We start from the raw sequence: 24,362 nt of genomic DNA on the forward strand, positions 1-24,362 counted from the left end.
AGCCGGGACCGACACGAGGAGCGACTTTGTTTACCTGGATTTGTGATTCTGCAAGAAAACAGCTTGCCCCCCCCCCCCCCCCCCCCCCTCCCTCCGGGGAACGAATATGTGAGCAATCTATAACGAGGGACTTTATAGAGAGGCCTGTCAACTAATCAGAAAATCAGAGCATTCCCGCAGCGCGTTGCTATAGAAACATTAAACCCCCACATCCCCCCCCCCCCCCCCCCCCCCGAGGCAGCGATGCACTCACTGGCTGAACGTCTTGTCCATCAGGTCGGTGTGGTTGATCATGACGATGCACTCGTCCTCTCGAAACAAGCCCTCCTTCTGCGAGCGGCTCTCCTCCTCCACGCCGCGGACGTACAGGCCGAGCGACCTGCCGGGAGAGAAATGGGGGGGGGGGGGGGGGGGGGGTGGTGTCAGATGGCGTTCTGGACCGAACCCTCCCTCCTCATGGTCGTCTTCAACAAAATGGCCTCTGAACTGAACCGAGGTGTTGACACACTCTGCTGCCAGAGGACAAAAGCAGGTTCAGAGGTGATGGTCAAGGGCCGAACAAGATTGAGGAACAGGGAGGATTGGACAGGAAAGGACAGAAGGAGGTGGGGTGTGAGGGGGGGGTGGGGGGGGGGGGTTAAGGGGATGATTGACAGGGTCAGGTGAGTCAGAAGAATAGCAATGAAAGCTCCTCCCGCTTTACTTTAGGAAAACCCCATCCACCGTCTGACTGTCGCCCAGAGAGAAGCCCTGCAGAGCTGTGCAGTTATCCACTCTGTGTGTGTCTGTGTGTGTGTGTGTCTCTGTGTGTGTGTGTGTGTGCGAACAGTGTCTCACCTGGGTGAAGAATTCCTGACAAATACATAACAGGATTACGAGAATACAACTGAGGGAGGTGTGGTAGCTGGTATACAGACAATGCCTTCTGAGGTTGAAGGGTAGAATTAGGGCTTGTACAGATCTCTGTTGTGTGTATCTTTTAATTAGTGTGTGTGTGTGTGTTTGTGTGTGTGTGGATGCAACCTACCGGCCACTGAGTGAGGAGCTGTATGGAACCACATGGATTCCTAATGGACTGTCGTCTCCCAGGATCTCCACTGTTCTAGTCAGGCTAAACGCACAAAAAATTAATCCCACACACACACACACACACACACACATCAGGAGGGGGGGGGGAACAAGACGTAACATTAGTTTACTCCGATACAACACAGGTGCAATGGGGCGGACGAAGGGATGCTTTGACGTCTGTCCTCTACGCAACGCTGAGTGTGTGTGTGTGTGTGTGTGTGTGTGTGTGTGGAAGACACACAATGACGACAAGGTGCCATCGAACCGCGACGTGGCGAGGTGGGGGCCGCGCCGCAGAGAGGGCGAGCTCAGGGCCTCAGAGGAAGCGGCGGCGCTGTTCGATTCAGAGTCGACCAAAGGTTTGTTTGTCACTCATCTCCGGCTTCTCCCCCCCCCCCCACCCCCACGTCTCGCTTGGATCATTCCAGTGTGACTGCCTTTCACTCTGTTTGAATGTGTGTGGAAGTCTTTGTTTGTTTGATTAGTTTATCTATCAGAGCACAGCCATTAATCCTCCCCTGACCTTCTCCATGCTGCCTGCGTTCTTTTAGTTTCTGTAGTCTTTAGTTCTAACCCCCTCCCTCTATAAACAGTCATGAGCCAACAGCTGTACAGTTGCTGATGAACTGCAGAGAGGGGAGGAAGAGTTGGGGGGGGGGGGGGGGGGGTGGTTGTGCAAAGTGCATAAACAAGTTATCCCTCTCCATCCATTTGAGTAGATTCGGACGAAAGGCACTGCGAGAAGCAGAAGGAGCGACGGATGAGCGGCAGGCGAGGATGGAGAAAAAGGATGAAAAAGGATGAAAGAATGCGTGGTAGTGAATAAGACAACTTACACACTAATTATCAACAACGTGCGGTGGCTGATTGCAAGGCGGAGCCTCTTAGTTTGCAGATGTCAAAGACGCGCTCAGAGTGCTTCGAGCTAAATGCTAAAGACGAAAAGTAGGTCCATAGGGTTCCTCCTCTTAGGATATCAATGCACAAAATGTCAGGATGGGGGAAAGATGAGAAGAAAGCGGATTGGAGGGAGACGACAGAGGCGATGGGAGAACAAGGGAAGACAAGGCGAGAAGGAAGATACAGTGAAACAAAGGATGGAGGAGGCAGGGCGTAAATGAGACACGGCTAATGAACAGCATTAATGTGAGAGGATGAAAAACATCCAGCCTTTATCCTTTCCTGTTGTTGTTCCTCTGATCTCTAACACACACACACACACGCACGCATGCACGCACAGCACTTGAGATCCATTTGCGTTTCCTTTTTTACTTTTTGTTTGAGATGTATGACAGGCTGCCGAGCAAAAAAAAAAAAGAATGAAGTGGAGGTGAGACAGAGACAAAACGGGTGAGATATGAGGAAAAGAGCGAGGTAGAGAGAGAGAGAGAGAGAGATGAAGAGAGCAGGTGCTCTCTTTATCCACCTGCCACTTCACTGATCCCCGCTATGAAAGAGCAGAAAATAACAGAGAAAAAGGGAAGAAGTGCATTACCAACCCACTCTCCCCCTCTCACTGCATTTCACCCGCTCAACCCTCTCCTCAGTCGTCATGTCCCTTTCCCTCCGAGCTGCACAGCTCCGAAGATGGCGGGAGTGAAACCCCAACGCTGCTCGGGGTCAATGTGGGAAAACGCCTCACAGAATAAACGACGAGAACATGTAGGTTTACTATTTTGATTGACGTGTTGTCATTATTAATATCGCGTTATATTAATTTTCTCTGTTAGCGTCCCGTCGGCATCCACTGAAGCTCCCTCGCCTCCTCAAACGCATCCCGACATCACAGAGAAAGCACGGCCCGATGGCTATGATGCTATTCCAATAAACCATGAAACGCACACTGCTGCGTGGGTAAAATTACCATCAGCCATTACTGGTTTTATGGCTGTAGCTTTACACTCACGCGTTCATATTTAACGTAGGTTTGGCTGTTCCCGTATTTATGGCCGCATTCCTTCTCTCATTTTGGACATTTTTGCAATTTCAAGGATCGTTTCCCGGCGACTACAAAAACCATTACATCACTTGTACATTACTCACAGCTGGGACGGTCTGCGGGCGCGAGAGCGTGAACATCAGATGATGGGTGCAAAAAAAATAAAATATGTTCCTGAGAAAATGAAGCAAATGTTTGCGTCTTAAGTAATGATCTTTACATCTACTGCATTGAACCGTCGCGTACCATGTGACTCCATTAAGCTTTTTCTCGTGGTGTATTCTGGGGACCGGCTGCCCGCCATCGCCTGTAGTGTCCGTGTGTGTGTGATCTGATCTCTGTCTGGGCAGCTGGTTGCTATGGAGACACACACACACACACAAACGTCTCTCTCGCTGCGCTCCACAGGTTAACTACATATAGTTTTGTTCTAGTATTTATGAGTTAACTGGATTAAATCCCCAGATTCACCCCTCTGAAATAAAGAGCAACACACTTTCCATTAAGGGTCAACGGCGTCAAACGCACGCCGCTCAGTGACGCAACGGCCTCTCAGATTTAACGCCTCGGTGCGGCAGTAGTCACGCTGACCCAGAGTGACCTTGGTTGGGTCGTGGGTTTATGAGAGGGCAACTCTTGTGCTTTTTGGTCTGAGAGGGAGCTTTGAGTGACGAGATGTAAATGAGAAATATAGAAATTACATTTCCCCTTTCGCCGGGGCGACTGACGGGAAAAAAATCTGTGGGTTACGTGTCAGTGCACATCCTGTGAGATGGGGAGACGGCACGACGGTGAACACACAACAACTCGCACAATTATAACATGCTGTAAACAAAATCAGCATTTTATCCCCATTATTGAAATCGGTTGGCGGGGGACGACGGGACGGTGCTAACATGAAGAAGGAATATCAATGGATATGGTAAGCATCCCTCATCACTCTGTAGGGCTGTGTGAGCCTGCCCCAATCACACTGGAAAAACACACACACACACACACACACACACACACACACACACACACACACACACACAATTACAAGGCCCAAAGGAGACACCAGTACCACTTCATTAAGCCGGCCTCATTAGCGTATGCATGTGTGTTCTGTGTTCAGTTGCAACAAAAAAAATGTTGCAAGTGTGTGTATGAAAGGCAGGCTACACAAGTCTGCATGCTTGTGTGTGTGTGTGTGTGTGTGTTTGTTTTTGTGTGACCCTGACCCCGTTTCTGCAGTCCTTTGTAGTGGGCTAATGATGGGGCTTCTTTACACTAACTATAACTGCAGAAGGCCTTGATCTGGATGAGGATACTGCTTTAATGAAGGGAAAGTAGGACACACACACACGCACACACACAAACATCAACAAGCATGCACGCTCAATAAGCTGCATAATAAATTTGCGCACACTGACCTGCCGTTGGAGGTGTGTTGGCCTTGGGGTCGGTCAGCCCCCGCCTGCCTCTCCCCAGCAGGAACGGCGGCCTGCAGGAAAAACACACAGAACATCCTCCCGTTAGCCGCCGAGCGACCGCAAGAAGAGCAAAACAAGCTCAGGCGGCACAAAAGAAGACTTTACGGCGGGACGAAAGGTGAACGGGGGGGGGGGGGGGGGGATCAAGTGAATAGTGAGAGACACGCGGAAGGATCGAGCGTTTTGCCTGGAAAACGCTCCTCACCCAACGTGGGAGTCGCTGCGATTTGAGAGAGGAGAAAACGCACAAAGGGGAAAGAAGACACCGATGAGTGAAGCGATGAGCGAGGGAGCCGCTCAATTGATGGACGGATGATGTACAAACAGCAATTAATATGTGAAGGTAATAAGACAGTGTTGCCAAGCAGTAATAAATAACAATGTCACTTGGCATGGCAACCAAGAAAGGGGGAGAGAGAGCGAGAGAGAGAGGGAGAGGTGTGAGAAAGAAGTGTAAATGTGAGCCAAGGGAGCTGTAATAATTACTTAATACACTGACATAGGGGTTGCGTGACTGGTGTGTAGGAGTGAGTGTGTGTGTGTGTGTGTGTGTGAGTGAATGACGTGTGTTGATGTCAAAGACGCGGAGAGGTGATCTCCACGGCGACGAGGTCGCATGCCCAGCGGTGAAGGGATGATTAATCATCTAAAACCCGACGTGTGACAGCATCTTGTGGGAATGATGCATTCACTGCTCCAGTTAACACTGTGTGGAGAACATGTGCCGAGCTCAATGCGGAGCGGTCACACGTCACGCCTCCCCAGGGCAGGACGCACGTTTGGACATTTGGCTGATGGGTTTCAGTTTTTAGACCACACGGAGGAGAGGTATTGATTTCACTGGTCAGTAGAGACCCAACGTCCTTCTGTCACCTCTCGGCCAGCTGCTTTTTCCCCCACTAGCTGCTGTATTTCAAATTAAAACCATTGAGGGTTTATCCGTTTAAATGCTCCTTTGAAATGTGTTCCTGAGGTTAACTATTAAGTAAGATCAGTGAGCAGCCAATCAGAGAGCTCGCTGCACAAAGGCTTGGTGATGCTACAGCAATAAAAAAAAGGGTTTGCCAAAAAGAGCAGATTGGTTTGTTGAATTAAAAGATGAGAATAATAAATAATCTAGAATCACTAGCTATTGGACCTCAAATGATTCCACCCTCTTATATCTTCTAATGAAAAAAAAACACACACACATTAACATTGAGCAATTCATAAATCACAAAACTTTTTTTTGGTGTATAAACATTGTACATCCATATTTCTGCAGGCTGACTTTGCGTGCTATAGTAAGAAAAAAAAAATAGAAAAATGGCAACAAAAGAGCCAATTAATGAACCATTGTTCTTGCTGTGATGTGTCCTGGTTCTGGTTGACTTCATACGATTGATTGCATTTCATTTTATCTCTATATCAAAAACTATTTCACATAAATATGTAAAGCACAAATTGCCCAAAGCTTGATTTGCGGCGTATAAAATACATGAACCTTGTCCTGATCTTAGCACCAGAATATCTGGAGTGAGTGAGTGAGTGAGTGAGTGAGTGAGTGAGTGAGTGAGTGAGTGAGTGAGTGAGTGAGTGAGTGAGTGAGTGAGTGAGAGAGAGAGAGAGAGAGCACGCGGGCAGACACGCGCAGGTCAATGAGGCTCAATGTTAGAAGTCTGCACTAATGGACTTTTAACATGACCTCTGACCTCTGACCTCCCGCCGTATTGCCGCGTGACCCCCACAGCCTGTCGGAGGACGGGAGAGAGGAGGAAAGAAGGGAGCAAAGAGGGAGTCATGAGCGACGAGGAGGGAAATGTCGGCGGGCGGGCGAGGGTCCGGGGCGCCTCGGAGGAGCAGCAGCAGCAGCTGTGGAGGTGAAAGGAGGAATGTGGGGGGAGGCTGGGGAGGAGAGCGGGACGGAGGTGAGACGGGGAGCAGCAGTGAGTGACAGGCCGCGGATCCTGTAGCCATATGTTTGGGGTTCGGGGCTTGGAAATCAATTAGTCGGGCCGAGCTGCAGATGCTGTCATGTGAGCCTAATTACTAAGAGGATGACAGGTAACATTAATTTTCCTAACCCCTTTGTCACAACAATAGCCACTCATAAGGTAATTGGAAAGCCTTTGGTGCTTAATTGTATGTCTCATTTAATAACTGTGATAGTCTCTCTCTTGCTGAAGAGCAACATATAAATTAAAAAGGCCAACAATGTAGGCTACTTATCAAAGGGTAATTTAGAACAAGTAAATGAACGTGAACAAATTAATGAGTCTCATTATTCATGCCAACTTTGAAATGTTACAGATGTATTTATATTTAGAGATATCTGTACTATTTTTGATAGAACAGCATCTTAAGACTTTCTCCAAGTAACTTAATGAATCAAACTGTGTTTAAAACTAGCAGCTAACTAACTATCAACATGAACACATTTCACAATCGCACGTACCAACAGGGGATTATTAATAATGCTGCTTCAAGTAGTGTTACAAATCGCCCTATAAAGAAAAGTGTTCAAAAGGAAGCGTAGGAATAACTAAATATATCTGTTAAATGACAGTGATTTATAGAAATATTTCGAGGACAACTTGAGTGAAAACAATGAATTCATTATTCTGCCGACCTTGGACAGCTGGATCGATACTTGTGAGCATTAGCGGCCTTCCAAAAAACTGCAGAACAAGAGAAGCAGAATTTCCATTTTAACTCAATGATGGATAATCCTACCTTGAATAACGACGCTTATATTAAACGGGCCGCATGCTCTTAGTATTCTCGGCCCAATCTAATAATTGCTTGAAAGTGGATAAAATGAGGGAACTATTAGTGATATTGCTAATTACAGAATAAACAATCAAGCAAAGTGTTCCTTCCTCGTATGATCAATTCATGTAATGCACGCTGGGCGGGTTTGTGCTTACGTGCTTGCATACGTGTGTGTGTGTGTGAGAGAGATAAACCTAAGTTATTTTATCTTTGGGGAAGTAACTAATGGACTGAAATGAATGTGTGTTTGACAAGTAAGGGAGACACACATTAAAAAAAATCTCATTTTGCAATTAAATAAATCTAGAAATAAATGATTGTATTGGTTTAGAACAACAATGGCTGATATCTAGGTAATCAGTTTAAGCGTAAAAGTGTAATTTCACGTAGAAGCGTCTCATTCTCCGCTTTCCGTTCAAATGAGGAACCGATAAAGTGAGTGTTAAATATCATATTCGTGAATATTAGTTCACTTCTGTAGATGAGGAAACGCGTGTTCTGACCAACGTGCATGTGCAAACACACACACACACACCCAGGTGTAGCACCACAAATAAGCCGTCTTTATTAGTCCCAGTAGTATTCTACAACGGGAACAAATACTCCCAGCCTGATTAAGAAGCGGCAACCCTCAACCCAGCGCGTTGTGCCTTCTGTGCGTGTGAGTGAAAAGAAGAAGAAGAAGAAGCGGAAGCCGCACCGCACTCGTTTGTGAACTGGCATTTAGAGCGGACGAGCCGCACCAGTAAATCCTGCCGGATTGAGATGAAATAGAGCAGGAGGACGGGGGAGTGGGAGAGGAGACGGAGAGAGAAGAGAAAGACGGAGAATTACTGCAAGAAGAGTACTTTCTCCCCCTCATCGCTCTCGCCGAAAGGCCAAGTGACAATTTGAACAATTACCCGGAGCCATTAGCTCCATCTGAAGCCGGCTGGTAGGCAGGAGGCCGACCTGTGAGGGAGTGAGGCGCAATGAAGACGGAGACACGTGAGGAAGAGGAGAGGAACCAGGCGCCGTTCATCACTTCGACACCGAGGAGGAACACGGGGAACAGCGCTAGTCTATTCTCAAATGAAAGCGCGTGTTAATAGAGCGATGCTTTGTACCGTACAGTCACCCGATGCCACCATCAACATGACAGCGGGTTTCTGCGTGAAATGAAAAATGTGCAATGAGTCCTGACACAGAGCGGAGCGGGTCCGGGAATCGGCCTCGTTCCAAAATAATGGCGACTTACACACTTTTTGCAGTAGTGAGTTACATTCACAAAGCGGCGGAGGCTTGAACCGGATCTGATCGAAGCCTTGAGCTTTGTCATCAATACATACACACACACACATATATATATATACATATATATATATATATATATATATTTAAAGGGGACTTACTTAAACGATCTAAACAACTCGCCACAGCTGTAACGCTGCGCGTAAGCCGAGACGGGGAACGTGAGGAACCGTAATGAAGAGATTGCTGGGCTACCATGCAGGCACACCGCCATAGAAAGCACCCAGCTGCACGCGACAGCCCTACTGTGTAATTGAGCCCCCCCCCCCCCCCCCCGTAATATTTCACATTGACAGCCGCGGGATTGATGGCGTGCGGCGAAACCAGAGCAAAGACGCGAGTAATTGAAAGGTGGGCCAACAACGGCACGATCTACATCCCCCCCCGCTGTGGATGGAGTAGATATTTCTCAGTGACCATCCGGGCTTCATTCCTGCTCAACTGCGTCTCGCTTGCACGGTGTTGTTGTGCTTAGGGCTGAAAATTAGAGAAGCCACGAATGCTCGGCGGACTTCCCCCCCCCCCCCCGCCTCGCTGTTCTTCCCTATGCCGCCGTTACATCTTCCTCACGCTCATCGGCCTCATCTACAGGCGCCCACGTGCTCAGCCTCGGTTTGGACTGGCGACGCCTCCGAGAGCCAATCAACTGTTCCCCCAGAAGGCCCGAACCTTGCAAACAGGTTATTCTGCGGGGTTTTTCGAGGAGGGATGTTTGTCCGGCGAGGAGTCCCGCTGGGACGACGGCTCAAGAGTCCAATCAGGCGAGGAGTCCCTTCAACCAGTGAACTTGGGGGATTTGTCGAGTCCAACCAGCCACAGGGAGATGAAACTAACGATGTCATAACAACACCAATGTGCAATGTGTGTAAGTGTGCAAGAGCAGGCAGAAAAACATCTGATAAACACTCGAGGAAGGGATGGCAGATTAGATATGAAGAGAAGCAACTGGTTCCCCAGGTTAAGATGACTGAACTTCAGCAAAGAGAGAATGGACAGCAGGGGTCAAAGGTTAAACATCAGGCCCCCGGGTCTGGGTTTTGAAGCAAGTTTAGAAGCCGGACCCAAAACACTAATGTGGGTAGTGTTTGGGCCGAGATGTGGAAAGTAGGAAGGAGAAAAAAAGCAGACGTCAATAAGGGAGATAGGTGATGGAGTGAGGGGGGGGTGGAAGGAGCAGATGAGAAAGGAAGAAAGGATGTGGCCTCCAGCCTTTTGAAGAAGAGCGGGAGAAAGGATGAAGAAGAACGCAGAGAGTCATCCATCTTTGTTAGGGGGGGCGTGACGTGACAAAGGGCACCGCTCACCTCCGACCTTTTGACACGTATATATCAACACACGGGAACACACTGCTGCCACATGGCAGCTAAAGCCACTTCGTATCACTACTTATATCTGATATAAGCATTGAAATCATGTATTTACACTTTTATGTTATGTAGGTATAGGCTGGAATTTAAGACCTTTCTTAAATAACTGTTTTACCCTTTTATTCTTCGTCCCAGTGGTCTTCATCGATTCCGACGTTGCCATTCCAAATATAAAATACTTTTATCCTGAGTAAACAGCACGACGGAAAGGCTCCATCACCAGTGCGCTGCGCTCTTAGCGTTACTGGGAAGCCTTCGAGATGAAAAGGCCACGGGGTCATTCAAATCAAAGTCCTTACCCCCCTCGGGAGCATCGATGTGACGAGCAGTTTTCATGGCGATCTGCCGATTAGATTACAAAAGCACAGTAGTGCCCACGAGAATCCATAATGCTCAGTCAATATCTTACAAGAGCTGAACCTTTAAGAAAAGGAAAGATTACCATACGACTCGATGAAAGAAACATTAGACAAAAATACTGGGAGGTATTCAAGTAAAACTAATACATTACTAAACAAATACAGGACGTCCAGATGAGTCTGTTGTAGACACGAGAGGAAAATGTCATTGCTATGCGTCAAATCTTCTGTTTATTCGGCTTCCAAAGTTTGTGCTTCAAACACTTGACCAGGTCCCAAAAAAAACACAAAGACCCGAAAAAAGTCATGATGAACTGAGGCCATAATGACGCTCCGAGTGGAATAAAAGAAGTAAAAAGTATCTTACCGCCCCGGGGGCCTCCTCGCCGAGGGGGGGTCCGGCCTCTTTCGGCTGGGGGCTGAGGGCCGAGTCGCTGCTGCTCCTCACCAACAGCGGGGTGTCTGTAGATACAAACGACACAAGGACAAAGCTTTGAGGGGGTTTATTTTCACCTCGCGAGGCCTGCTCTAGAAGATGAGCTGTTTACAGAAGAACTTCTTCTGTCCCCGTTTATACGAGGCCATCGGCAGCCTTCATCCAGGAGAAAAACAGCCAGTGACCTCCAACCGTATTCCTGTGTTCCGTCACACGTGGGCCTCAGTTTGACGCGCTGTGACCGAGCGTCACGGCGAGCTGCTGCAGAGTAGAGTCACGGATTCACGCGAATGATTTTTAAAAAAAATAAATAAAAAAAGCTTGAGCTATTTTGATTTAGAGTCATAGTTCGGCTAAATTCAAGTCTAATAATAATCTCTCCGATGACAAGGATACAGACCCGGAGCTCGTCACGCCACGCTACAGAGAGAGCGAAGCCGGCGAGCGATGACGAGGATGTAAAGAGCGAGGAGAGATGAATACTTTTACGTTCTCGGGTTGGGACATCATTTCCGCGGCGTCGTTGCAATGCGCCCCGTGACATCGGCCCAAGTCCCAACTGCGATCGCATGCGCGTCCCCCCGAGTGCGGAGGTGGGAGGGGGGGGGTTTCGGAGCCGTCTGTGATGTGAGTTGATGGACGACCCCCTTGGTTCATGGGGGGAACACACCGGCGCCCATGCATCCAAATGTCTGATTTGCAACTCATCGGCCCACTGCATAAAATCATCATCATCATCATCACCATCATCACCATCACAGAAGCCGATGAACGCACGCCGCAGCTGGAAGACGAGGAGGAGGAAAAGTCAACACCGATGAAAGCCGTGCAAATAAATAACTTGTATTACCGGAGGTGTTATCGTGACGTGTGTGTGCGCGCTGTACTGCGCCATCCACGAAATGTAGCCCCATCAATCCATATATACATTAGGAACAAGCTCTCTATAGCTCCACTGGGAGTGAGACGAGGGAGGTGGTGCTGAGGGTGGAGGGGACCTTTAGATGAGTAGACTACTCAGAACACATGCCAAATGATATTTGTAGGGTCATGTATTGATCGTCACAAAAGGGGCCCTTGGTGCTCTTACGACGGGCCGGGGGGGAGGGGGGGGGGGGGGGGGGGGGTATGGATTACATCACAGCCCTAATCAATTCTTTTTTAAAGAGAGCCGACGTGCAACACGACCACATGATGAAGAAAAACAAAACAAACAAAAGAAAAGATAACCAGGGAGACGCGGTGACAAGATGAAAAGTGCAATGAAAATAAAGATTCAAATGAAAGAAGCCTTCATTAAATATAACTTCTGTTAAAAAGCATAATAAAAGCTTTTATAACGCTTCGCTGTGAAACATCATCTTCCTCGAAGAAGACGTGAAAGCAGAAATAATAGATGGTAGAAATGTTCCACTGAGGGAGGCTACGTGCCGTCTGCATCCCACGGCACATTAGCATCATTTACAACCACCATCTGGGGGTCAAACAGTGGCCCGTCGGCATTCCAGGATCAATGGTGTTCTACAGGTATGGGCCGAATTCAGTCAGTAGATCCCACACACACACACACACACACACACACACACACACACACACACACACATACACCAATAGCACTATGAAGGGCTGGAGGCTTTTCTCGTTTCCCCAGTTAGAACATCCTCAACTCCTTTCCTCGTCTCCTCCCCTCATGTCCTCAAGGCAGACGAGGCCAGGAGGAGACACGAGGAGGGAGGAGTCGGGGCAAAAGGGAACAATGGCCTCCTTCAAAATCAAATCAAATCAGAGCTCTGACAGCGTGACAGAGCGTGAACAATCGATTGGACCCTGAAGCCGGAGCAGCTAAATGGAATCCGGCCCATGGCTCATTAGACTACTCTACTACTCATAGCGGTGCGTTTCTTACTCTGACGACTCACGCACATGACGCGGAGCGACGGACACTCGACTCAAGCCAGGAAAACAATTACGGCGGGCCGCACGAGTCCCGCCGAGTGCGCCACTCGACGGCGGCCTTTAATCAGCGGCCTCGTCTTGCCACTCTAATGCTGATCATGCGTCGCTTTGGCCCTCTGATGCTTCGGTTTGAAGGAGCACCGCCATGCTGCTGCTGCTGCTTCAGAGTCCGTAGGAGTCCTTCGGGGACTCGAGTGGGAAACCTCATGTGAGCTGGTAGTCAACACAGAGAGAGAGGGGGGGTGGGGGGGGGAGAAGGACACGGAGAAGACGGCGCAGTGAGCGGGAGAAAAGGGAAACATAAGACAGTGATGGAGGCCCGAGCGTGACCTTCTCACACTGACAGTGATCGTCTCCAGAGCCGCGTGGCCTCTAATCTGCCGCGACAGTCACACATTACGAGTAATCTCTGCTGACAGGCCGGCCGCGCTGGAACAGACTAAACTTCCTGCCTTAACAGTGCCTGGATCGTGCAGCGCCGGGCCGCCTTCATTCGGGAAGGTCACACCAGCCGAAATGTCAATTACGACGAAGCTGGCAGTATCGATGCCAGATACATGACTTTTGCCGTAATAGAAGTGATATGTGAAATTAGATCTATTACGAGAAGAGGCTTGGAACACAGGACTATTCTTTTTTTGGGGGATTTGGCGAGGGAGTCCTTGAGCCCAGCCGACCGCGTCACGTCCTTCAAGCCGACCGAGGACATTTAAATAGCATCGTCGAGAAACAACCGGGGCGGAAAAGTAAAGAAACTCGCCGATGTCCCGCTCAGAGTAGATGGATGAGCTTCATCACACTTGGTTGGGCCCATTAATGCCATTTTGAAAGCAACCTTGACAGATTATTTTTGAAATGTCAAGTGCTCATCTTGATGGATGGCCCGGCGGCGGCGAAAGCTGATCCAGAGTCTGTGATTCGTAAAAAACCGAGCGATCAGCTGACCTGCGGTGAGAGGAGGAGCACTTGACTCCACGTAGGACAGAGAGGGACGAAGGAAGGGAGACAAAGGAGGAACCGGTGAGAGAAAGGTCATTCCGATGGGCCTGTCCCTCGTTACAGTAAGCAGACATCAGAGCTGGTCCCGCCCCCCCCCCCCCCCCCTGACATTACACATCCGCTTCCTGTCGTGTCTCTTTTTCATCCCCGCCGCGCGCGGTCTGCGTCTCACGAGACGGCGCTGACAACATGTCAGCTGTCCTCGTCTCGCCGTAATCGCCGTCCTGCAGAACGCGCCCGTGACGCCCTGACCTTTGTCTGCACTGTAATTCAACGTTAACGTCATTGCTATCGTCTGGCCCACGGTTACTAATAAGAATGCACAGTGCCCACTAAGCCATTACCCCATTATCGTGTCCTCCTTCCCTTTATGTTTCCATTTACAGATTGTTCATTTTCAGCCCTGCATCCATCCATCCATCCTTCCAAACTGGCGCCTCGGGACTTGACCCCCCCCCCCCCCCAGCCGTCACCGATGATGCCTCGCAGTCTACCTCCTCACCCGATCTCATGTCCCCTGTTAGACATCAGCCGTGGGATCTTTTTATTCTTTTTTAAGTGAGAGGAGCTCTTTTGAAAGAGCCTTTGGACCAGGTGTCAGTGAACCTTTGAAACGCAGAGCAGGGATTTGTGGGCTATTCCTCATATCAAGGTGTGATGAAATCAGAACAGTATTAAGAAGAAATTCTTTGTTTTCACGTTGCAGCAGTAGCTACACCTTTGATGTCTTCATGAGACGTAGGGGAAGGACTGGAATACCTTGAGTATTTGGCTCAGAGGCAGAAGGCTCATAACATGTCGTCATAAGAACAAAAACATACTACTTTGGACAAAAAAAAAAACACAAAAAAAGTGTGCTGTGGCGACAAAAGCCCAACTAATGTCAACGGTAATTGCTCTTCATTGTTCAAGAGAAAGAGCAAGTACATTCAATCTCTGGAAAACTCTGTAAATGACTTTCTTAATTACACAATTCTTCTGCGAACGAACATTCAGTACTAAAAGAGCTAAATGTCAACCACTGTAATCTTCAAATCAAGCTCTAAATGGTCAAACTCTTTAAACGTGTCCATATGAAAAGATTCAGTCTTCCCAACGAAACAAATGAACAGCGACTCACTGGACTTGAGGGCCGAGGAATTGACTTCGATCTCCCCCCCTGCGGCCGGCTGGAAGACAGAGAGCTCCGATTGGTGGAGGTCGGGGCTGGGGGCCGGCCTCGTGTTGGCCACGCCCCTCTGCTGGGCTTCCTGCTCCTCATACACAGCCATCAGCTAAAAAAGGGGACAGAAAAGATAAAAGACAAAAGCTGGAGTTGGTTATTTCTTCTCATTCATTCTATTTGTTTGTTTCATCCAGTACGAGACGAGTTTTGATCCAAGCAGAGCAGCAGGAATTCTGAGCTTCTTACACAACTTGAATTAGCTTATTCTCGCTCTCTGTTTGCACTCAAATGAAAACCACTCCAATCGTTCCCTGCACATCAAGTGCACGACGCAGTACAATGCAAATGAACATTTTGAGACAAAAAACAATGAATACAAAATAATAATTGAGCGCACTGAAAATGACCGTTTTTCCTTGAACACACTGGCTGCGTTACCTTGTGGATGAGGACGCTATAGAGGACGTCCAAAGAGCCCAGCATGCCTGCGACAGTGAGTGTGTGTCTACTGCGTGACAACTGCCTCCATGCGCGTCTCCCCGATCTGCATTTACGTGTGTGTGTGCGTGTGTGTGTGTGTGTGTGTCCGTCTATTGAGTATTGCACTGAGTCTGCGTTTAGCCTAACATGGCACAGAGCTTGTCAACACGGCGTTCTAGGGGCCTCCACGTCAAAACCTGAATAGACCCGTGTGTGTGTGTGTGTGTGTGTGTGTCTATAGCGGCCAAGAGCAAAGAAAAGGGACTTTGCTAGTCACGCCAGAGGCTTCCTGCTGCATCGGAACCCAGAAGTGTGCAACATTTACAGACATGAGCGCACACATGAACGCTACACACACCCAAACCATATAAAGGTGTGCATACTAGGACACACAAACACACACACACAGAGGGGGAGTCTCTTCCCTGTCGTTTTCTGGCTGGCTCTTCTACACAAGAAACCAAAAAAAAACAAAAAAAACAACGATGCCAACATTATGAAAACGTAAAGCTAATGAGCAACTTTTCAGACTAAAAGCTTGGTGGGCATTGAAGGTCTGCCTCTCCATCCCTCCCTCCATCCCTCAGAGTCAAGACCCTCGGGTCACTTGATGCACCTGCAGGCCCTGCAGCGCTGGTCGAGGTGGAGCAGAGAGGTCCGGGCCCTCATTCTCTCCTCCTTGATGTGCCGAGGCTTGTACCGCATTTCTGTCACTTCAGGCAAAAAGGCTTCCTTTCTGTGTGTGATTTGACTCGCTACGGGCTCTCTCTTTCCAGCATGACCTCCCCAGGAGAGGAGAGAGCAGAATGATAAAAAGTTATACAATATCACACCTTTCTTATTCCTCCCCCCCCCCCCCATCCATGTCTCACAAAGTGTTCGGCACCATTGGGTCTCACACATTGGAGTTGTCCCGCTCCCCTTATCCACCCGACACACATCTTTCGCATTCGCTTCCCCTCTCATCATCTGCCATCTCCTTCCTCCTCTTCTAGCTGGGCCCTCACACGTGTACAAGCACAGCACTTTTAATTTGCTGACCACTTATAGTGTTCATCACCTTTCTGTCGAGCCACTCGGGTGTAAAAATTGAACAAGAAAAAATACCATATGCTCTTACTGAGTTTCAGTAAATGGGTCCGTTAGAGGAGATTACAAGGCTAACGCACGCACACACACACACACACACACACACTCTTAATAAGACAACATCTGAAAGGATGACAGCTAGAAAAATGGTCAGACAAATTCAACATAGTCTTGCCGAGTCTCTTAATAATCAGAGTGGAGAAGAAAGGACGAGAGATCAGGACTTTGCCTCCGTTCTCTTTGACGAGAAGACTCACACCAAATGACACCCTGCATCCTGGTACCCTGAGTGTGAGGGAGAGAGAGGCCTGAGACTGCAAAGGAGGAGACAAAGCTCGTGGACAAAAATAAAAAAGGAGAAAAATGGAAATGGAGAAAGTGACGGACAGGAGCACAGGCAGCATTGTAATAATAATAATGATAATGATGATGATGATGATGAAGGGGACTGACAGATGAGCTCTACTCTAAAACAAAAAAAGAATGTCAGAGAGTAAGAGCAAGAACGCAGACGTGAAGCTTGAGATTGTCCCCGAGTGCAACGATGTGTCCACTTTCAGCAAAATGAAAAGTCCGTCTTCCACCACAAGCCTTTTCTCCCCTCAGGACGAGCGCTGCACAGGAAGGAAGCCGAGGAGACGATTCCAGGCTTTATGGCCCCATCTCTGTATTAATATCGCATGTGGCACCTTCTCGTCAGTAGCATCAACACACTGACAGATGGAGATGCTGCTAAACTTCAGATTTTCCTTTTTTTTTTTTTTATTGTTTCTCCGTCTCGGCTTCCTGTCAAAACGCACGTTTCTCTTTGAGCGCGTCGCTCGCTGACAACCTCGTGTGAAAAGCACCTTCATCCGTCTGCCTCGAACGCCTCAGAGCGAGGATCCGGCCTTCATTTCGTCTTCATTTGGGCTCATTATCCGTTCAAGTAAAAGACCCAAAAAACTGAAGGGTAATGCCGCAGCCAAAGGGGCCTGACGCTGTCACACGATGGCCGTTTGCCTCAGCCAACCATTAGGCTCCATTCAAAATGTTGCACTGCATCATCTCATCCTCTTAGACATGTGTGTGAAGCAATTTTTTAATTTTTTGCGAGTGATCACACACTGACAACCCGTGAGGAGGTCATCTGGTGTGTGTGTGTGTGTGTGTGTGTGTGTGTAGCTGACCTGAGAGCTCGGATCAGTCGAAAGACTTGCTCCAACAAGCCCAAATGAAACAGGTCCAGCCCGACACGTCGCGGACGCGCTATTCCTCCTCAGGAGCATCGCCGGGAGCTTGTCGAAGCGCGAGAGAGAGCCAGAGGAAACGTGCGGCGACAGAACTGGGAGGGCTAAATTTAAAATGTATCACTGTGAATTCCTTCAAACGTGACTTCTTGGAAATTGTGACAGCCTTCTTACACCCATAAAGGGGACATACGCGATACTGTTATTTTCAATTAGTCGGGCTGAATGGATCTAATCAGGCTGCAGGAGGGCGGAGCCAAACTGAGAGTGACCCGAGCTCATGAAACCCCATTGTGCAAGTGAGATGTAAATCAAGCACAGGCCTGTTCACGGCCACACGGTCCTTAGAAGAGGTCCAAGAAGGCACCATGAGTGGAAACACCTGATCGGGCGACTGGAGCACGAGCAAACGGGACGTTCACTTCGGACATCAACTGCGTGCCGTGCATCCTCAAAGGTGAACGGCCCGGGAGCCAGAAGACGTCGGTAAACGTGGGATCGTTTGTCCACACTCCCCAAAAAAAAAAAAAAAAAAGGACATAATATCGGTCTCCTTGTAGATGCCAATGCGACTATTAGAGAAATGCCTACGGTGGTATTTTGAAGTTCAGCAGAGTCAGGTAATCAACATTAATTGACTACGGCTCAAAAGCGTTAAACATGAGCAGCTCGCCAACAGCAATAGTTGTGCCATTGATTTTATGGGGGCCAGAAGGAAATTCAAATGATATACACCATTATACACAGTGACACGTGCACTGCTCAGCATATGTGTGCACACGTGAGTGAATGGGTGTGTGCGTGTGAGCGAGAGCAGAAGGGGGGGGGGGGGGGGGGGGACGGAGAAATGCAGTGCTGGTTCCCGTCCTTTTATTAAAATTGAAAGAGCGCACAATATTTAAATGAGTGGATTAATCGCAGTTTTGGATTTTAAGTGCCCAACGCGGCATCAATGCGCACGCACACACACACACGCACACACACACACACCCCTTTTCACATCATACCCTTTATAATCGGGTCGATTAGGACCCGATTGATTGCTCCGGAGTGGATCGATAAAATGCTACAATCAGCAAAATGCATGAGCCCACAGCGAGCGGACGGACACACACACACACACACACACACACACACACACACACACACACACACACACACACACACACACACACACACACACACACACACACACACACACACACACACACACACACACACACACACACACACACACACACACATAAAACAATCTGTAAATATGCTGCAGCTCTCTGTGCAGCACTGAGCTTTGATTTCCACTCATGTCCACTTACCACGAATAAATCTGTGATGTTCAAGCGCATGTTGTGTTACTTTGGCACCTTCTGAAGTCAGCATTTTCTTCAGCAATGAGCACTCCATCACCAAAGCGGAGGTGGCCACACCTGTCCATCACATGTGGACTGTGTGTGTGTGTGTGTGTGTGTGTGTGTGTGGTTCTCTGCAGTCAGGACGTCTTTTATGGTTTTTCTCATCACAGGCTGGTTGCTGGTGGCTCAAATACTTTTGAGTGAGATACATTCTTGTTTTCACTTACAAATATGCAGATTTGCCGCCATTTCAGCTTTTTGTGTCGCTTCTTCATTAAGAAGGATTTTTAATAATAAAGCTCCACACACACACACACACACACAGTAGACTGACAGCACCACCTAGCTAAACACTACAGAAGCTACATATTTCCCCGCCCCCTCGGCCTGTTGTCGTGTACTTTCTGTCTTTCTGTCTTGACAAAAGAACTGTTTACTGCCTGTGAGGAGAAAAGAAAGAAGACAAAGTCATTCAATGACTGTTATTTTCCCTCTTTGTGTACCTGTGTGTGTGTGTGTCTCTCTGAGTCGATGGATCGGGGCCTTGCCCCGCTGTAAATAATTCTTAAAAAGCCTCTTTTTTTTAAATGCAGCTCAGTTAAAGAGTGTGCCAATCCGTCCGATGAGGTCACTAGGCGGAGGGGAAGAAACTAGCTCGAGAAGTAACTTTACAAAAAGCACTGCACATTTCTGCGTGTCGCCGATAAAAATAATTGTGCGGATCACAAAGAGAATTTGAATGACCCCCGAGGCGGCGTACAAGTTGGCCTTTTCGTCTTTCATCAGCAAATCTTCCCGCTTTTCCCCCCCTCCGGCGTCACTTTGGCTTCCTCTCTTTGGCTTCCTCTGCCTCTCCCCTGGTTACCTCCTCTCTCCTCGTGTGTTTCTCCCCGCTCCCTATTGTTTCCCCTTTGGCTTTGCCTCCTGTGACCTCCTCCCCGGCTGTCCCCGAGTCCCCTCGGAGTTGTAGCGGTTGCTTACAAATCAGCAGATGTAAATCATCATGTTGCAGCACTTTGCTCTATTGGAAACACCCACGAAGCAACAAAAGAGCTCATCGATTGACACGGGAATCTGACACACCCGTGCTCTCCGTGCTCCTAATTCCTCGTTCTGTTGGTTTTTCATCGTTCTCTCTCTATCTCCGTCTTTCTTGTTTTCGTTTCTCGTGATCTCTGGAGTCAAACACCAACAAATCAATGCACGGATAAGAAAACACACAAAGGGATGACCCTGTTTAAGCATTCACATACGGCTATATATACATACATACACATATACATACACACACTTCTGACTGTGACCTCCCCGCTGCAATCGATCCATCGCCATGGTGATCCATAACCCTGATGGCGGTATCTCCGAAAGGAGAATATGGATGAATGAAATGTACTTGCTCAGCGGTCTGAAGTGTGCGTGTGCGCTGACCCTCCATCGATCCGCGGCCACCTCTCAGTGGAGCCTGAGAACAATCCTGACGAGACAGAGGCGACGGAATAAACGACGAAGGGGACAGAAACACTGAGGTTTAAGAAGCAGGGCCGTGAGATGGAAGGAGAGTGTGTGTGTGTGTGTGTGTGTGTGTGTGTGTGTGTGTGTTGTTACACAGTATCATTGCGTGAGAGAAAGCAGGAACACTTTAAACTTCCCCCATCAGCAGGCGGAGTGAACTTCATCTTCCTCAGTGATGCAGAACGAGCTTCCTCTGTGCGTGTGAGGGCGCCACGAGGCCGCGTGGAGACCCCACTCGGCCATATGGATCGGCATTATGGAGACACACAGTGGCACAGATGGACCTGATCTGAGCCGGGGGTGGGGGGAGGGGGGGGGGGGGGGGGGGGGCGCATCACCCACCGGCAGGCAGGTCACACCGTGTTAATGATTCACCGGTGTTAGAGCGCAGCCTCTAGGAAGTAAGAACCAGCGCCGAGGTCTCGTTCACATCCCCCCACCTCCCCCCTCCCCACCCCCCCCCCCTCTCCTCATCCCCCCGGTAGCTTGTTTATCCAGCCTTTCCTCCGCTCCTTTCTTTCCAGCATCTTATCTCATTCAATTGGCTCTCCACATAACAATGGGAGTCTCAGTGGCTTTTCAAGTAGGATTTTGCTGTCTGTCAGATGTGACTGATTAGGCACACACACACACACACACACACACACACACACACACAGGATTCGATGGCACCACATGGTAAGTGTCTCATTTTTCAAGAGGGACTGGTAAAGTTACAGGAAAACCCTTCATTGATATATTTGTCCATGCATTTGTGCTGTAGCTTCAAAGCTTTTGAAACACATCTGGGATTGCCATTCACATGCCTGTAATCCGCGACATCCACCGCGACATTCACTAGTTTGACCCAGAGTTCATCACTTACTCGCTGATTCAACACCACGCGGTTCACAGGGACATCAGGGGGGGTCCGTTAGGTTTTGCAGGAGTTTACGGGCGTGTGAGCAGGTCCAATGACTCCGCTCTGCACACCGTCTTCTGCTTCCGTTTGTACACGCCGTCGTCGTCGTCAGGCGTCAATGTTTCACACGGCGCCCTGTGATCGTGTCAAACCCTCTTTGATGGCTGAACACGCGGCCAACTCATCATGCAGCGACAGCTAGAAGCCCAACAGAGGTTGTCATATATTGTGGAATTCACTGTTGTCACATCTACGGCCCTCTACACTCATTCATTGTTACTACAGGCGCAGACGGGGGGAGGTACGATGTGTTGTTTGCTTGTTTCACCGTGTAGGAGGTGTCTTACCGTTTCCTTGTGACCTTTGAGGTCTTTTGGACGTGGCCTCTGGGTGCGTCGAACAACAGGAGCTAGCGGAAACGAGTCCAGTTGTAACAACGCGTGAACTTTAAAAGCTGTCCGACGGTCTCACAGCACAACAGACAAAAATAAAGATGAGAAACATCCCGCCTCGTGTCTTACAGCTTAACGGAGAATGCTGGTGCTGGAGGGAGGTTTAGGGACAAACTGAAATTAACTGAAAATGTGAGCACAAAGATATTTGGTCTCCAAGTATTATCCGGCCAGCTGATGGAAATTAGCTTGAGCTTAGATTGACGCTTATTAGCTAAAAAGCTAAAAAGATTCTTCCCTCTTCATTTCTCCCATAGTGTCTCACCTCCACCCACTCAAGAATCACAGAAATGATGTGACGCCCACACAGAGAACTGATGATCTTCCTGTGTGTGTGTGTGTGTGTGTGTGGGTGGGTGTGTGGGGGATGGAGGGGGGGGCTTAGGCAATTAAATGAGTCTGTTATCATCACTCACACAGTCACGGACAGGTTCACTCTTTATAAAGCTCTCACCGCCCAGCGCATTACTCTGTCAATGTATGTAAATCTTTCTGCTAACTGCTGGTAGCTTTGTGTGTAATGAAAACACACACACACACACACACACTTCCTCTGCTTCCAGAGGGGTGAGACGAGAGGTGGTCCTTGGAACATCTCTGTGATTGAGGTGAAGTGTAAAGCTCAAAGCCCACACGGAGTGATTACATTAGTCTCCCCAAAAAGATCATATCTTCTATTCATGAGACCGTGAATCAAATCCTGCCTTGACGCTAAATGAGGTGCACTTAAAAAGGGGGACAACCCTCCTCGGCACAGACTGCACATCGCCGGCGGCGCGGCCCCGCTAAAGTCTCCCGATGAAGCCCCAGATTAGCAGGGAAATTCTCGGGTGGAAAGGTCCTCTTGAAAAGAGCCCGAGGCTCGCTGCAGAGGAAACGCAGACCCGAGACTTTGAAGTCCTCGGATGCAGCAGCAGACTCGTGTGATCACAATGAAGTGAACCGCAGGTCCTCACATTCTACACGTCAAAGGATTTAAAAGCAGGGTTTTTTTTCCACGCAGCAAGATCTCAGACGCACAATTCCTGCACTGTAATGAAAATTAAAAAAAAGATTTCTTCTAATCTCTCTTCCAGGAGCAGTGAGCTCTTGAAAGGGAGTTCATTTAGGATGCTGTATATTTTTTGTTGATAAGTGTTGTGTTCAAGCAAGTTGGACCTACTAAAACAGTTTGATTGAACATTTACTTCATTGCTGTAAGTGAAGAGAGAAATAATAATAATAATAATAATAAAAGGCAAGATGAGAGCTGCTATTCATTAACTGGATTGCTTTATTTTTTAATCATCTTGTCCTTAACCCCAGACGTACAGGAGCACATGACGGACCAGCGTTGCGTCGTGTGCTTATCTAGTTAGTCGATCCCGAACAAACCCCCAGCTCAGGTACTTCATTAAGATAATTCATCAGCGGGATGAATGTACGAGGAGGCGGACTTCATAACAATAACAATTAGTCTCACACACACACACACACACACAGTATCGTCTCTCCTAGCTGGGTCCCAGGTGCGGCTGGGTTTTCTTAATTAAGACCCAAGGTCCATAAAGAGTAAAGGCTTCACAGTTTATTATATTCATAATTAACCCTTTCCCTTTCACCCTGCCTCTCTCTCTGTGTGTGTGTGTTTCATTCCGATCCCTCCCTTAACCCCACCTCCATCGCTTAAAATCAATCGCCCACATCCCGCCGGATGGCCGCCTCATGCTGGGACCTCGTGCCCGCCTCACGCCCCGGCGCCATTAACCCGCCATTTGTCTTTATCTCACCATCTCAACCGCAATGCTTTCATTGCCCAGGATCCCTGTGTCTTTTTATTCACTCCAGCAATTAACCCCTCTCTCTCCACCCCCCCCCCCCCCCCCCCCCCGCTCCCGTGTCTACCCTCTCTCCAATCAAGCCTATCCGTCTCCTCCTCTGTCTCCTCCTCCGTCTCCTCCTCAATCTCCTCCTCTATCCTGGTGCACTCTCCACCTCACGCAAGCGCCATTACTCAATTAACCCCCCCGCCGGTTCCCGGAGAAGGGTTAACGTACGTTTTGGGTCTGGATCACGTCCGTATGTGCCTTCGACAAATGAAGAGTCCACGTCCACACACACACACACACACACACACTGGTGTGCACTCTTGAGGTGTGACTCAGAAATGATTGGCTTCATTAGAGAAAGGGTGAAAGGAAGAGGGGTAAGGGGGCTACAGGAAGCGGACGAGTAAAGGCCAAGACGTTACTAAATACAAGAAGAGGACTCAAGACACACAGGGGGGGAGAGAGAGAGAGAGGACGTCGTGGGTCGAGGGAGGAGATGACAAGAGTAGGAGAAGGTGAGAAGGAGCTCTTCACTACGGTCGGATCTCAGGATCTTCTTCTCTTCCATGTCTGAAGGTCAACGGGTCACTTGGGTTTTCCCCAGTATCTTAAAAAGGACAAGTTCCTTCTGAGCTTCACAACAAGAATGAAGACCTAAATAAAATATATGGATCTATGGATCTATGAATCCTAACATGCGGCTGGCTTTTCTTTCCCTCAAACGAACACCCTTG

At 48.6% G+C, this 24,362-nt stretch overlaps 1 protein-coding gene across 1 annotated transcript; it reads right to left on the bottom strand.

The window, feature by feature from the left end:
* Positions 1-253: 253 nt before the first annotated feature.
* LOC119229100 (partitioning defective 3 homolog B) lies at positions 254-14,982 on the bottom strand (the record flags this gene model as incomplete). The annotated part of the gene is made up of 5 exons (XM_062560447.1): positions 14,761-14,982; positions 10,617-10,711; positions 4,423-4,493; positions 1,028-1,111; positions 254-379 (listed from the first exon to the last, which is right to left on the bottom strand). Coding segments are annotated over exons 1-5 (527 nt in total), but the record flags the coding sequence as incomplete, so codon positions are not given.
* Between the last annotated feature and the right edge of the window lie 9,380 nt (positions 14,983-24,362).

The sequence above is a fragment of the Pungitius pungitius genome, unplaced genomic scaffold, assembly GCF_949316345.1.
Source record: "Pungitius pungitius unplaced genomic scaffold, fPunPun2.1 scaffold_101, whole genome shotgun sequence".
In the NCBI taxonomy this organism is placed as follows: Eukaryota; Metazoa; Chordata; class Actinopteri; order Perciformes; family Gasterosteidae; genus Pungitius; species Pungitius pungitius.